At 26.7% G+C, this 15,524-nt stretch overlaps 1 protein-coding gene across 1 annotated transcript in view; it reads left to right on the top strand.

Annotated features, from left to right (window-relative positions):
- The window catches only part of LOC100203930 (TBC1 domain family member 4), a 67,137-nt gene that overhangs the window by 5,557 nt on the left and 46,056 nt on the right, over positions 1-15,524 (top strand). The window contains exons 2-3 of the mRNA XM_065812826.1: positions 14,569-14,905; positions 15,214-15,491. Coding sequence (XP_065668898.1) covers positions 14,569-14,905; positions 15,214-15,491 — 615 coding nt within the window. The remainder of the gene's footprint in view (positions 1-14,568; positions 14,906-15,213; positions 15,492-15,524) is intronic.

The following is a 15,524-nucleotide window of genomic DNA, read 5'->3' as shown; positions in this document are numbered from 1 at the left end:
ATACTGAAAGCAGTATATTGGTACAATATTGCTGTTGATAAAAATGACATACGACTGATGGAGAAAATATATAGTTATCATATTGGTATCAAGGGATTAAGAAAAAGAAATCTTCTGGCAAAAAAATTGCGCAAAAAAAATATTTGGAGCAGGTGATAAAGTTTGGTTGAAACCACCCAATGAAAAGTGCTATACCAAGTGGAAGCCAGTGACAGTAACCAAAGACAGGTCGGAACAAGTTGTTAAAGTAAATGGGGTTCTGCGTCATGTGAAACTTATTAGATCTCGATGTGAAATTCAGCCCTTATGCTTCATTCCGAATGTGGAAAAAGATATGGGCAATAATTGCAAAGAAGTTGTTGAAAACAACGAGGACCAAGTTGAAGAAATTGCTGACATGAATGAAGTGGACATCGAGGTCTAGGATAGTCCCCAGGAAATAGACATGCCTTTGCAAAGAGGTGCTCGATAGCGATGTATGGTGAAAAAATTTATTGGTTACTGTTTATATGACCCTTAAGGGTCAAGGAGGAGTGTAATTATGTTAAGTTAAATGTTACAGTGTTCTGTGAGGTCAAGTGGTTTATAATTAAATAATTTTTAATTTTTAATTGCGTTTATATTTGATAATTGTTGTTAATATGTTTGTACGGTTTTGTATGTAATTGCTAATGTGTTTATATGGTTAATGAAAAATTGTAAATATGTTTATGTGGGTTGTAATGGTAATATTTGAGGTATATGATTTAGCATTAATTGTGATTATAATTTTGTAAGAGACAGGTTTTCATTGAGTAAAGAAAAGAAAACATCTTGACTCAATGTTACATTTCTGCGACAAAACTACAGTTTTATACCATTTTATAGCTTAAATATTCAGCTTTTATAAAATGTATATATTTTTGTATAACTATCATGCTTCTAAGCTGAAGAATAAAAAGCTTTTTTTGAAAAAAAAATTTTTTAAATTTTTTTAATTTGAAAATATTTTTTGTTTTACTAATAAGCATAAAATAGTTGGTAATTTTAAAACCTCTCTTTTTATTGCATAATTTAATAAAGTCAAGTATTATCTTTTAATGAGCTATTGCAACACTATTTTGCACATTGCAAGTTATGTCAAATAAAATGATTTCAAATGATGGTGTATTTGAAGTACTTTTTTCAGTTGAAATTTTATTTATATAGTTGAATACTTTTGTTGGTCCAGTAATTTGAGACTTGAAATACATTGTTCAATATGTATATTATCAATATAAATTTGGTTTATAATCCGCAGATGTCTGCATGGTCTAAAATAATAATTTTTACAAGTTCAACGATGTATTTGATTTTATGTGGCAAAATATTATATGTATTTTATTCTAAACGGATATATAATAATTGGGTTTCAGTGAGACTAGATTAGTGTTATTACAAACTTATTAGTGATATTAGTAGATATTAGTGTTACAAACTTTTTTAAATATTGTTATATCTTAAAATAATCATTTATAAGATTTTGTAAATGTAATTCTTATTTTTCTATAGTTAAAACATGAAAAATATTGATATTTATTCATATTTAATACAAGAAAACCTGAAGTTAGCAATCCTAATATTCAGGATGCAGTTATAAATAGTATGAACTTAACTGGAAATAATAACCAAAAGTTCTAAAATTCGTTTCAAAGAGAATAACAAACAATGGCTACGAAATGTTCCAATATCGGTTCAATTTGTAATTGATAATAAGAATATTCTTCTAACTACTTCCATTGATAGAGATAACTCTGCTCTTATCCAACTCTAGTATCTGACAGACCCCTGGTAAATTTTGATACTTTAAGTAGTAAAATGAAGTAAAGAAGATTGACATCATTAGTTGCATCTTTTTCATCTACAGAACTATTGTTTGCATTGGTTGTAGTTTGCACTAAGATTGTAAAGAAAAAAACGCTAAAGCTGTTTTACAATTATCAGAATATGTGAGTTTTGGTTTGAAAAGTAATTTTAAACCAAAACTTCTGTATTATTATATAAACAAAAAGGTTTAAACTTTAAGTTTTTTTTATATGGATTATGTAGTAGTTTCATGAAATATAAAATAGAGCCCTGGAGCTGCATAAAATTGCCAAAATTAGTAATTGGGTTAGTGTTTAATTTTTTAAATGCATAAAATAATTTTCAATCAGGCTGCCACATTAATAGTCTAGTTTATTTTAGGTATCACTATCAACCAAATATAAAATCCATAATACCACTACATTTGTAGTGTAAAAATACTGAATGTGGTAATTATGAGAGTAATCTGATAATGTTATTAATTTAGCCCGGTTTCCATTTATTATAGATAATAAAATAATTTTTAGGTATCCATAGTAACCCAAAATTTAGGTAACCAAAAGTAATTAGGAACCATAGGTATCTATAGTAACCCAAAATTTAACCATAACATAAATTGACAATTTAGGTATCCAGGGCTTGTGATGAAGAAAATCGTCAAGCGTGTTATATCGCGCTCGTAAAATTAGAATATGTTTTCATCGAGCGTGATTATGTGCGCTCAAGATAACCTCAGCGAGCGCGATCATGAAAATTTATTTATTATATTTTTTTAATAATTTATTTTATTAATTTATTTTTATATCTTTTTTTATTTGTTACATAATTCATTCGTCAAAAAATGTTTGAATTAGTATCACACTCATGAAACTACTTCAACGAAGTAGATTTTTATACTTCCAAACTTCTTGTATATTGTCAGATCGCGATTTTATTTTTAACTATTTATGTTATAAAAAAATAATATCAAACAAAAACGCAACTTCTTATTGATTTAGTATTGAAGTATAATTTAGTGACTTAGTTTTGCTTCGTTGTTTTGATATATGTATTTTAAAATGTTACGCTGTAAACTTAATTAACAATTAATGGTTTTTATATTTCTTGATATTTTTTATTCAAATTAATTATTTAATTTTTTTCTAAAATTTGTTTTTTAAATTAAATTTTTTTTAATCTTAAAAAAATAATACAAGAATAATTTGAAATAATAATAAATAAGAATAATAACTTTCCATTTAATAAATGTTGACATCATTACTTTGTTTCCTTTTCGAATGTGATTGCGAACATTCTAAACAACAGAATCGTTTTAAATTTGAGTTAAAATAAATCATAGTTAATAAAAAACCTATACTATGAACAAAAACTAATTTTAAAAATTACTCTATTATTAATATTTATTTTTATTATAAACGATGTGTGGAATATTACAAACAATAAATCAAATAAATCTTACTTGATATTTTCACAAGATTAAAAATACTCTGCAGCTTCAATTTTCTTATAATGGCTTTCTAATTTTCTATTCTTATTTTATTTATGCATTTTTGTATTCACATTGTGTTTCCACGTGCACATTCCATTATTGAAATTAGTGACTATTAACGACTTCAAACTGCTCATTCATTATGTCAGTGCAAAAGAGAACGACATAGTGCTTTTTATATTTTATATTAGTGCTTTGATAATAGAATATCTTTAATAAAAAATCTTTTTTAAATATTTTATGAAAATAAAAAAATATTCCCGAACTATTAGACTAGCGTTATTTTATACGCTAGTTATAAGCTGAACGAGCGTTGTTTATCGCGCCTAGAACGTTTGAAAATACCGTTTACGGGCGCGTTTTACGAGCGGAGCGCGATCGTGCTCGCTTCATCACAAGCCCTGGGTATCCATAGTAACATGAAATTAAAACTAATGTCACCATTAAAACTGCAATTCTCAAATTAATAAACAATATAAAAATGGTCCTTAAATCTTTTTTATACAAGGAGTTAGTAGTTTTGTCCAGTAAAAGTGAATTCTGGCCTACTATGTGCTGCTGTAAATTATTTACAGATGAAAAACTTTTTACTTATTCAAAGTATATATATATATATATATATATATATTTATATTTATATTTATATACAGTACTGTGAATAAGTTTTAGACCACTTACTTTTTTCAAAAAATCCAGGAGAATTCTTCTCTAATATTTAAGTTTGTAGTTCTAAATTATAAACTTATTAAAACACATGTATTTCACACAAAATATGGAACAATTACAAACTCTTTAATGTCAAACCTCATAAAAAACTCTTTACATTTACTATGTTCTTTTGCCTCAATCCCAGCCAATATTCGCCGGAAATAGATTCATACAAGTTAGTTATAAAATCCTGGGGTATGTTGTGCCATTCTCTTTGAAGTACTTCAAAACATTCTTCAGCATTTTGGGGAGCATGTTCGACCTTCTTTCTGTCCAGGTAATCCCAAATATGCTCAATTATATTCAAAACTGGACTCTGGGGAGGCCAGGTCATCAATTCCAGTATTGTTTCCTCTGTCATTTCAATTAAATAATTTTTTTCCACTCAGGAACAATGTTTTGGGTCATTGTCCTGCTGCAGAATAAAATTATGACCTATTAGTCTCATTCCGGATGATACAGCATAGTGCCTTAGGATATCCACATAATGTTCCCCGGTGAGTTGCCCCCCTATTTTGATCAAATCACCTACTCTAGATGAAGATAAACTCCTCTGTATTTAATAGTAGGATTTAAACACTCGGGTTGATAGGCTTCTTCAATTCTTCTTCAAGCATATTAGCATCCTTTTGTTCCAAAAATTTTGAATTTGGACTCATCAGTGTACAGAACCCGATTAAACATTTCCTGGGCCCAATCTTTATGTTGTTTTGCATATTTAAGTTGTTTTTCTTTATTGCCACACCGTAATTCGAATTGCAACACACCCTCTTAATCCCGATTTAAGTAGGTGCGGTCGAATAAAAGAACTGACATTTTTCCCAGTTGCTGTATTAATGTCTTTTGCCAGCTTGGTTGATGCTTTTTTTGTATTTCTTAAAGATAGGGTTTCTAAATATTTGTTGTCATCTTTTGTTAGCTTAGGAGGCTACCATTTTTCTTTCTATCTTCAAGGGAGCCAGTTTCTTTGATTTCTATAACAGCATTCTTCGAATATCCTGCTTTGGATGTAGTTGTTATGATACATCATTTTAATAAATAAACAAACAAATCCCTCATGTTTCCTCGTCAATTTTGTTTATTTATTCAAAATAATATATTCTTTCAACTTTTCTTATACATTATTAAACTTAAATACGCTTTAAAAAAATTACATAGGAAAAAAATTGTAAATGTGTCTAATTATACAAGCGGTTTAAAACTTATTCACAGTACTGTATATATATATATATATATATATATATATATATATATATATATATATATATATATATATATATATATATATATATATATATACATATGCATATGCATATGCATATGCATATGCATATGCATATGCATATGCATATACATATACATATATATATATATATATATATATATATATATATATATATATATATATATATATATATATATATATATATATATATATATATACTGGGGTGCTATTTATGTACGCTCTAAGCCATTTAACATAAGCGGTAAGCCATTTTGATCAAGCCACTTTAAATCATTTTTTAATATTCAAACAAGTCTAAAGTTATTGTTTATGTGGTAAGATAGAAGAAGTAATTAATGTTATAAAAACCACTTATGAAGTTTAAATGACGATTACGTAAAAAAGTTTGCATAAAAGTTAAGTTTGATATTTGCGCTTTTTACAAATGTAATAAGTTAAGAAAAAACAGAAAATTTTATTATTCTAACTTTCCCATCAAAAATTTTCAGTAAAAAAAAAAAAAAAAAAGTAGATGTTCTTTGACGCTTAAAAAAAGAAATCATAAAAGAAACATATTTATGCAATCGCAAGAATATTTATTTAGACAATTTCTCATAACAAACAATAGAAAAATAATTACCAAATTTTTTTTAAAAATTAAAAAACAAAACAAAAAATTATTAGCTAAAAAATAGTACATGTTAAATTTTATTTTATGTTAGCGCCACTGATATTTTAATTTTTTTGTTTGTTTTGTTATAATGATTGATTTTATCCAAATATATATATATATATATATATATATATATATATATATATATATATATATATATATATATATATATATATATATATATACATATACATTAGGGCTGTTCATGTGAACACAGGAAAAAAAAATTTTTCTCGGATTTGAATGCATAGTTGTTTATTTTGTGCCATTTGACATAGTAATTGACTGTGGAAAAAATCTTTCCAATCAGATAATGTTTAGGGGGTGCTCAATGACCATAAAGTTTTACGAAAAACGTCAAAAACATGTAAAAAGTTCCAAAGTTCCAAAAATTTCTAGAACCTGGTTAGTTAGATTTTTTCCACTGAAATATTGTCTGATTGCGTGCTATATAGATTAATTAAAGTGCAGCAGATAAACTGTCATTAGGGCACCAAACTAAAAAATGTCTGCTAGTGTTTAAAACAACTGTGTTTATATCATTTTGTTAAAATTTGTATTCATAATTTTAATACTATTATTTAACTCAATTTAGAATTTGTTCAAACAGAATAAAAAGGTTTACAAGTATAAATATTATTTTTATTTGGAATTTCAGTTTGACAACAAATGTATTAATATTTTGATAGTACCTAACCTTAGTAACCTATTACAGAAAACTAGCATGGTAGTCTGGTAGTGTATTGTTTGTTATTAAGTGCAGATAATAATAATTTCTAATTTGAAAATATTTATTTAATTTCTTTAGTAATAATTATTATAATATATTGCTGCAGCTGCATAAACCAACAACTGAATGATAAGTTTGTATAATATGGTATTGAGTTTTGATTTTCTCATAATAATTCAGTTATCATTGAAATGGCAGCATCATCTCGTGTTGCTATCTCTACACGACTTCAAACCAAAACCTTTTTAATTGGACAACCAGAGCCAAATCTTCCAGATAAAGTTCTTCCCTTAACATCTGATGTTTTAAAAACATTTTTTTATCATCTTAATTCAACCAAAAAGTCAGTGCCTGAAAGTCTTAAAACAACTGTTGATGAACTGATTATTGTTTGGAATAAAGCCCGTATTCCGACAGCATTTCATCCGAATGTAGTCTTTAAGTTGAAAACTTTAGTCCAGGAATTTAAATTAATAAAAAAAAATAAATCCAGATTCTCAGAAATCGAGAGAGAAATCATTTACAGACACCATTGGCCTACTTTTTGACATTGCCCACAAAGATGCTGAAACCATGATCAGAATTGAAGAAGATAAAGAATTTTTATTGGATCAGAGATGTCAGAGAAAAATGGTGATGTTTGGAGAGGACAAAGAACTTTCAAAATTAGAAGAAAGAAATGAAGCAAGGAAACAAGCAGAGAGAGAACGAAAGCTAAAAGAAGAGCAAAGACAATCTGGTGCGAGTGCAATAGTTCCTGTTATTGAACCTTTAAATGACGAAAGTTATAGTGATGACAACGATAACGATGCTGTTGATAATGACAAAATGGTTGATAGAGATTTTGAGATAGAAATCCCTGTTTATTACAGACAACAAGTCAGTAAAGCAAGTTCTTCAGGGTCAGCTGAATCAAGTTTAGCAAGTACTCCAAAACGACAATGTATCTTAGATACAATTCTTGACTCGCCTGATGTTTCATCAACATTAGACAGAATTAATCTATCTGACACAAAATTTACTATACTAGCAGCAGCAATTGCAAGGGCTGGTGGACAGAACCTCGATGATGGATCATTGTCACGTTCTACAGTCCGTAGAAAACGAACCTATCATCGATCAAATATTGAAGCCATTGTTCGAACTGAATTCTGCGATTTGGACAAACCACCATTAATCGTCCACTGGGATGGCAAACTGATGATAGATCGTACAAATTCTGCAGCCCCTAAAGCAAATGTTGACCGGCTATCTGTAGGTGTGACAGGTCACAATGTTGACAAAATACTTGGAATAGCAAAACTATCAGCTGGAACTGGAGAAGCCCAAGCAAAAGCAGTTATTCATCTGCTTAATTTCTAGGACATAATTGGTGATGTTATTGGAATGAGTTTTGATACTACAGCCTCTAACACTGGCTCCAAAAATGGTGCATGTGTAGTTCTAGAGAAACATATAGGTAGAAATTTGTTATATTTCGCTTGCAGACACCATGTTCATGAGATCATAGTAGCAGGAGTGTTTGGATCACTATTTGGACCATCATCTGGTCCCAACATACCTCTTTTCCAGAGATTTCAGCAATATTGGCCCAAAGTTAATCAAGGAAATTTTAAACCTCTGGATGACATTCGAATGAAAATACCCCTGGTGCAAGAACTACAAAATGAAGTGATTGCATTCCTCAAAGAAAACCTGCATGTTAAAATGCCAAGGGATGACTACAAAGAAATCATGGATCTCTGTCTGTTAATACTTGGAAAACTGCCTGATCAAGAAGAGAAAAATTATCATTTCAAGATCCCTGGTGCTTATCACATGGCTCGCTGGATGGCCAAGGTTATTTATTGTTTTAAGATTTATTTATTTCGTGAAGAGTTCAAGTTGACCACAAAAGAGGAAAAAAATCTCTGTGAATTTTGCTTATTTGCTAGTCTGGTTTATGTAAAATCTTGGATATCATGCACAAATGCCAGCGATGCTCCAGTTAATGACTTGTTTCTGTTTCAGCAACTTAAGCAGTTTGCAGTTGTGAATAAAATGATTTCGGAAGCAGCAGTCAAGAACTTTCAAAACCATTTGTGGTACCTTTCACCAGAATTGGTCCCACTAGCTTTGTTTTCAAACAAACTTCAAACGGAAGAGAAGCGAAAAATGATTTCCAACATGAAATTTCACGGTGAGAACTGATCTGAAAGGTTGATCAAATTAAAGAACATTGAAAGTCTAGAGAAGAAATCTCTGGACATGCTGGTGACATCAGTTTCAGCAAGTGCGTTGCGGTCAATGAAGGTTGATATTGATTTTCTGTTCAACAACGATCCAGCTACCTGGAATGATTCCCCAGAATACCAAGAAGGAAAAAATTTAGTATATTCATTGAAAGTAGTAAATGATGCTGCCGAACGATCTGTGGCTTTAATGTCGATGTTTAATGAATCGATTACAAGGAATGAATCTGAAATGCAGAGGTTAATTCAAGTGGTTGAGGATCACAGAAAGCGAGTGCCAGATGCCAGAAAGTGTACTCTGAAGAGTTATAGTCTTCGCTAGCATTGACATTGCACGAACTATAACATTACGATAATTAAATGTTAATTGCTCATATGTTTTTTTGTTTATAATTCGTATTTTAATCAATGACAAAGAGTCAAAAATCCTAGTGTTTTATTTTAGAAAAATTCTGATATAACAAAAACCGCAGAACTTTAGTCGTATTGCAGTATTTTATTTCATTAATTTCTCTGCTAATAAACCAGTCTAAAGTGGATGTGGATTGTAATTTGTATTCAGAATTTAATATTTAGAGATAATTAAAACTGATCAAATCTGAAAAATCTAATTAACCGGGTTTTAGAAATTTGTGGAACTTTGTTACTTTTTCCATGTTTTTCACATTTTTCGTAAAACTTTATGGTCATTGAGCACCCCCTAAACATTATCTGATTGGAAAGATTTTTTGCACAGTTAATTACTATGTCAAATGGCACAAAATAAACAACTATGCAATCAAATCTGAAAAAAAATTTTTTTTTGGACAGCCCTAATATACATATACAGGGCTTGTGATGAAGTGGGTGCCACACTCATGAAACACGCCCATAAATGGTATTTTTAAACCTTCTAGGCGCAATAAACAACACTTGCTCAGCTTATAACGAGAGTATAAAATCACGCTCGTTCAAAAGTTTGGGACAGAAAAAATAATAAGCTTTTATATGGGTTTTTTTATAAAATATTTGTAATTAAATTTTTAGGTAATGATAAAACTTGTTGATTTTTACAGTAAAACTCTGTCTTCCTTATACTTATATCCTTATACGAAGTACTTATAAAATATAAGCATTACATCACTCGCTTACTGCACGTTTCTGATTTGCTGTTTTGTCAGCATTTTTCCGTTTTGCACTAACATAATGAATGAACAGCTTGAAGTCGTTAAAGCTAATTTCAATAATGGAATGTTAACTATTTTAACCAACTGCGTGTGGAAACACAATGTGAATATAAAAATGTGCAAATGAAATGGGAATAGAAAATTAGGAAATAACTATATGAAAGTTAAAGCTTCTGAATACTTTTAATTTTGTAAAAATGTCAAGTAAGATTTATTTGATTTATTGTTAATATTCCACACATCGTTTATAATAAAAATAAATTTTCATAATGGAGATTTTTTTAAATTCATTTTTGTATAGTTTAAATAAGAAATTATAAAAAAATGTTTTTAATAATTATTAATTAATTTACGAAAAAAATTAATTAATAAAAATATCAAGTAATATAAAAACCGTTAATCGTAAATATTAAGTTAACAGCATTTTAAATACATACAAAAACAACAAAAGCAAAAAATTTTAGCCACAAATTTATCTTTAATACTATTATAAGAACTTATTAAGCACTAGCGTTTTTGTTTGGTTGCGGTTTTTTTTACCAATAATAGTTTAAAAAAATAGCGATCTGGCGCAAATAAAAAACAAGAAGTTGTATAGTATAAAAAACTACATTGTTGAAGTAGTATAAATGCGCTGTTGTAGATACTACTTCAAACATCGAGGAATGAAAGTCGTATAACAAATAGAAAGCTTTTTATAAACACAGTCTTCCAATTTTCAAATTTTAAGATCGCTCTCATGACCCTGACCCCAAGCGCGCATAATTGCGCTCGATGACAATATATTATAATTTACGAACGTGATATAACACGCTTGGCGATTTTCTTCATCACAAGCCCTGCATATACATATATACAGGGCTCGAATTAAGTGATTGTAAATTGTGATATCTGGAAGTGCTTCTGATCTTTTTAGCTTTTTAAAATCCATAAAACTTTGTTTTGATTGCTAAACTCAATAGCTATTTTTCCATAAAAAATATTTATATGGATCTTGAATTATGATATAAAATCTTATTTTAAAACCATATTATTACTATTATTTTTATTATTAAAAATTATAATTTAAACTTTAATAGTTTAATTCATTTTATAAATCATCAGATAAAACTAGAAAAATAAAGCACGATATAATTAAAAAACAGCCGCTAATCACAACAGTCTAAAATTGTTAAATAACATATGAAATACTTTTATATCTTATTTAAATTTTATAATAAATTAAATGCTTGTAACTCTTTTGCAGATATGTATACAAAATTGATAACACAGTTTAAAAATATATAAAAACTAATTTAAACTTTTTAAATTTGTTTTAAAACAAAACAAAAAAACTCTAATAAATTAGTTTAAAATGAATCTTTTTTATTATTATTTTTATTATCAATTAATTTGTTTCTAATTTAAAACATTTAAATTTTTAAATAAATAATTCCTTAAACTTTCCCCAAATTCATTTTGGGAAAGTTTAAGGATTATTTATCTAGAATAAATAATTTCTTTCGGACCTTTAATAATAGTTGTCTTCTTATAACTTTTTATTTATTTATATTCCTTAAATTAATCGTTGACCAAATGTTGACCCTTATTCCGAGGGTTGATTTATATGTATATATATGTATATATATATGTTTATATATATATATATATGTATGTATATATATATATATATATATATATATATATATATATATATATATATATATATATATATATATATATATATATATACATAGTGCACAAGCACTTATTTATTTCTGAAAATGCTCATGGATGAATTAAAATTGATTACATTTTATTATTAGTTTTTTAAGTTTTACCCTGTAATGTTTTGTATCATATTATAAATACATTAGAAAAACAATAGTCAGCAACAAATATTTTTCTGATATTTATTTATTCAAGCATCTTAAAGTTTTATAGAAAAGTTATTAAAAACAATGTTGCATTTGACCACATTATTTAAACTCTGTTATAACAGTTTTAAAATTTATTAGAATAAATTAGGTCGCTATTTTATTTATATGATTTATTATTTTGCAAATATTGTTTTGTGTTGTGTTTCTAGTTATTTCCATATTTAAAAAGTTCCAGGTCTTTGCGTAAAAGACATGCGGTCGCATGCCTTGTATATAATACTTTGTTTTGACAACTTAGCCACAGCTCTTTGCATGTTTTGATAATTAGCGCATTTAAGAAATAGCCTAAAAGAACAAAGCAAACTTAATTTAAAATAAGCAATCTATAAACTGAAAAGAATATAAAATCTAAAAAAAAAAATACCAAAGTTAAACTGAAAAATATAAATCTTAAAGGGATCCCTTTATTATTTTTGTGAAAGCTTGCCTTCTCCGTTTTGTTGTAGGCCAAAAGTCTTCATAGTTTACGCCAGAATCTATAGAATTGATAGTTTATTAAAATGCGTTTTATTCCTGAGAGTTTAAGTACATGTTGTCATTGATTTTTTTGTTTGTTTAAAAGATCGATTATGTAAACAGCAACAACGACAAAAACAATGGCATCATGTGCTAAAACTCTTAGGAATTAAAAGCGCTTGAATGGATTATCAAGTCTGTAGATTGCGGCTTATATTATGAAGACCTACAACAAAATGGAAAAAGCAAGCTTAGGTTAAAACAAAATAGTTAGTTTTTCTTGATATGCATTTACTCTTGTTTTAATCAAAAAAATTTAGCCTAAACATTTTTTTTTTATTATTCTCTTTAATTTAAACACAATATTTCTTGAAGGTTTGGGATCCCTTCAATGTACTTCTGCATTATTTTAATTGTTTTAAATTTTAGATGACATTAAAATGTAGCTTGATTGTTTATTGTGGTTGTCGAAGGAGACTTTTTTTTAACATAAAATTCTCTTTTGACTACGATATATATATATATATATATATATATATATATATATATATATATATTATATATATATATATATATATATATTTATATATATATATATATGTATATACAGCCCTCGGAATTAGAGTCAGCATTCGGCAAAACAAACCTAATTATCGACCTGACAGTGTCTGAGGTCAGTTATTTTTGCCGATCTCAAAATTTCAAAACCTAATTTTATTTGCTATTTCAAATAAATTAAAATTGGCAAAACAAGTTCTTCATTTAAGTTCTTAATAAATTATTAAAAAAAAATCCAAAAACAAAGCAAACATTTTATTCGAAATCTAAATAAATTAGTTAAAATAAAAACAACAAAAAAAAAGTTTTATTTAACTATAAATAAAATAATTGAAACAAACAGCAAAATATATGTTTTATTTAAGTTCTGGAAAAAATAATTTAAAAACAACAGATAAATGAATGTTTTATTTAAATTCTAAATAAAATATTTAAAATAGAAATGAAAATTTTAATTAAATTCTAACTTGATACCAAAAAAAAAGAAGAGAAAAAGCAACATTTTATTCTAATTCTTGATAAAATAACTAAAAAATAACATCAAAAAAATAACAATAAAAAATAACAAATGTTTTATTCAAGTTCTAAATTCTTAACCTTTTATTTAAAATAGTACACAAAGCGATTAAATTAAAGTGAAGCCATTAAAGTAAAGTAAAGCGATTAAAGTAAGTAAAGTGATTAAAGTAAGTAAATTAAATTAATTAAAACCAAAAATCAAAATTAAAATAAAAAAATGATTAGAAAAAAAAAACAATTAAAAAAAAAACCTTAAAAATAATGTTTTATTTAATTTCTAAACAAAATAATTAAAAAAAAAAAAGCAAAACAAACTTTTCATTTAAATTTTAATGGTTTTTTTTTTTTAATTCCTTAAAAAATAATTAAAATAAAGCAGCAAAATGAATGTTCCTTTTAAATTCCAAAATAAACCATTTCTTTAAATTATATACAAAACAATTAAAATAAAAACAGAAAACAAATTTTTTATTAATATTAAATAAGATTATTAAAATAAATTTGTTTTGTTTGATTTTAAAATTTTTAAGCAAAAATTGATTTTGAAACAAGAGTTGGTGAATTCAGCATTTGTTTTTCTGTAAATCTTATGCTAAACATTTGCATGTTTCGAAATCTGTTTAAAAAATATGTGCCTACCTAAAACGGTTTGAGGTTGGCAATTTTTTGCAGACTTTAATTTTTCCTTATTTCTGAGGGCTGTATATATATATATATATATATATATATATATATATATATATATATATATATATATATATATATATATATATATATATATATATATATGTATATATATATATATATATATACATATATATATATATATATATATATATATATATATATATATATATATATATATATATATATATGTATATATATATATACATATATATATATATATATATATATATATATATATATATATATATATATATATATATATATATATATATATATATATACATATATATATATATGTTTAAGTTAAGTTTTTTTTTTTGCTTACAACTTTATTTTGGCATGTTATTATCTTAGATATAACTAATATTATTTGTTATTTTCAGAAGACAGAGTTTCTTACATCATTAAAAACACATGTATTGGGTTTTAACAAGCTTCCATCTCCTGGCCACGATCAAAAAACGTTCAAATTATCACCTTCAAAGCTTACTCATCAACGTACTGTTTCCTCTGGTGCTGTTTTAATATCTGAATCAAGTCCTGTTTTTCAAGATTCAGTATACTATATTGGTAAAGTTTCTATTTCACAACCACAAGCTCCTCCAAAGTTTATTGACGATGTTTTATTACAATTGCAGAAAATTCAAAGTTCAGATATCTTGTTTAAAAAAAAGCGTTCAGTTACTGGACCAAATTTGGAAAATAATGAATATCAATCTGGTATTTTTTAATTTTGTTTTTATATGCATTCACTTTTGTTAGATTGCCTTCTTAGCTAAAATGGCTCAACTATAGTTAAGAAAGCTGCTAATTATAGTTTTTTTTAAAATTTTGTTTTAACCCTTCCTCTACTTTAATAACTTCAAAACATGAGCCTTGATGAACAAAGTAGATCACATAGAAACAAGTTGATTGAAAAGTTGGTATTATCTATATTATAGATATATCAGTTTTATGTGCAACATTTTTATGTTTATATTGTTTAAAAAAATTTTTCTTATCATTTTTAAGCATTTTTTATGTTACAGACACAACTGATTTTGGATTCCCAGATTTAATTCCTTTTAATTTAATGGCACGACAAAGATCTGTAAGTTGTGATAGTAAAGATACAGATGAAAACAGTTTAATCATTCATCGAGATAAGAACTCACTGTACAGGAGTGCTCTAACCAATATTACAAATGAAGTTAAGTCAAGATTGGTTACTCTTCAAATTGCCAAAAATTCTGTTTCTTTATTCAGTTTAGAGTCAAAGACTTTGCTATTAGAGAGAAAAATAAAAAATATTTCCTTTTGTACTAAGGTAATTTTTTGTTCTATGTTTTATGCTTTATGG

Source organism: Hydra vulgaris, chromosome 12 (genome assembly GCF_038396675.1).
Source record: "Hydra vulgaris chromosome 12, alternate assembly HydraT2T_AEP".
NCBI lineage: Eukaryota > Metazoa > Cnidaria > Hydrozoa > Anthoathecata > Hydridae > Hydra > Hydra vulgaris.
This window is presented reverse-complemented; position numbering and strand designations above follow the sequence as displayed.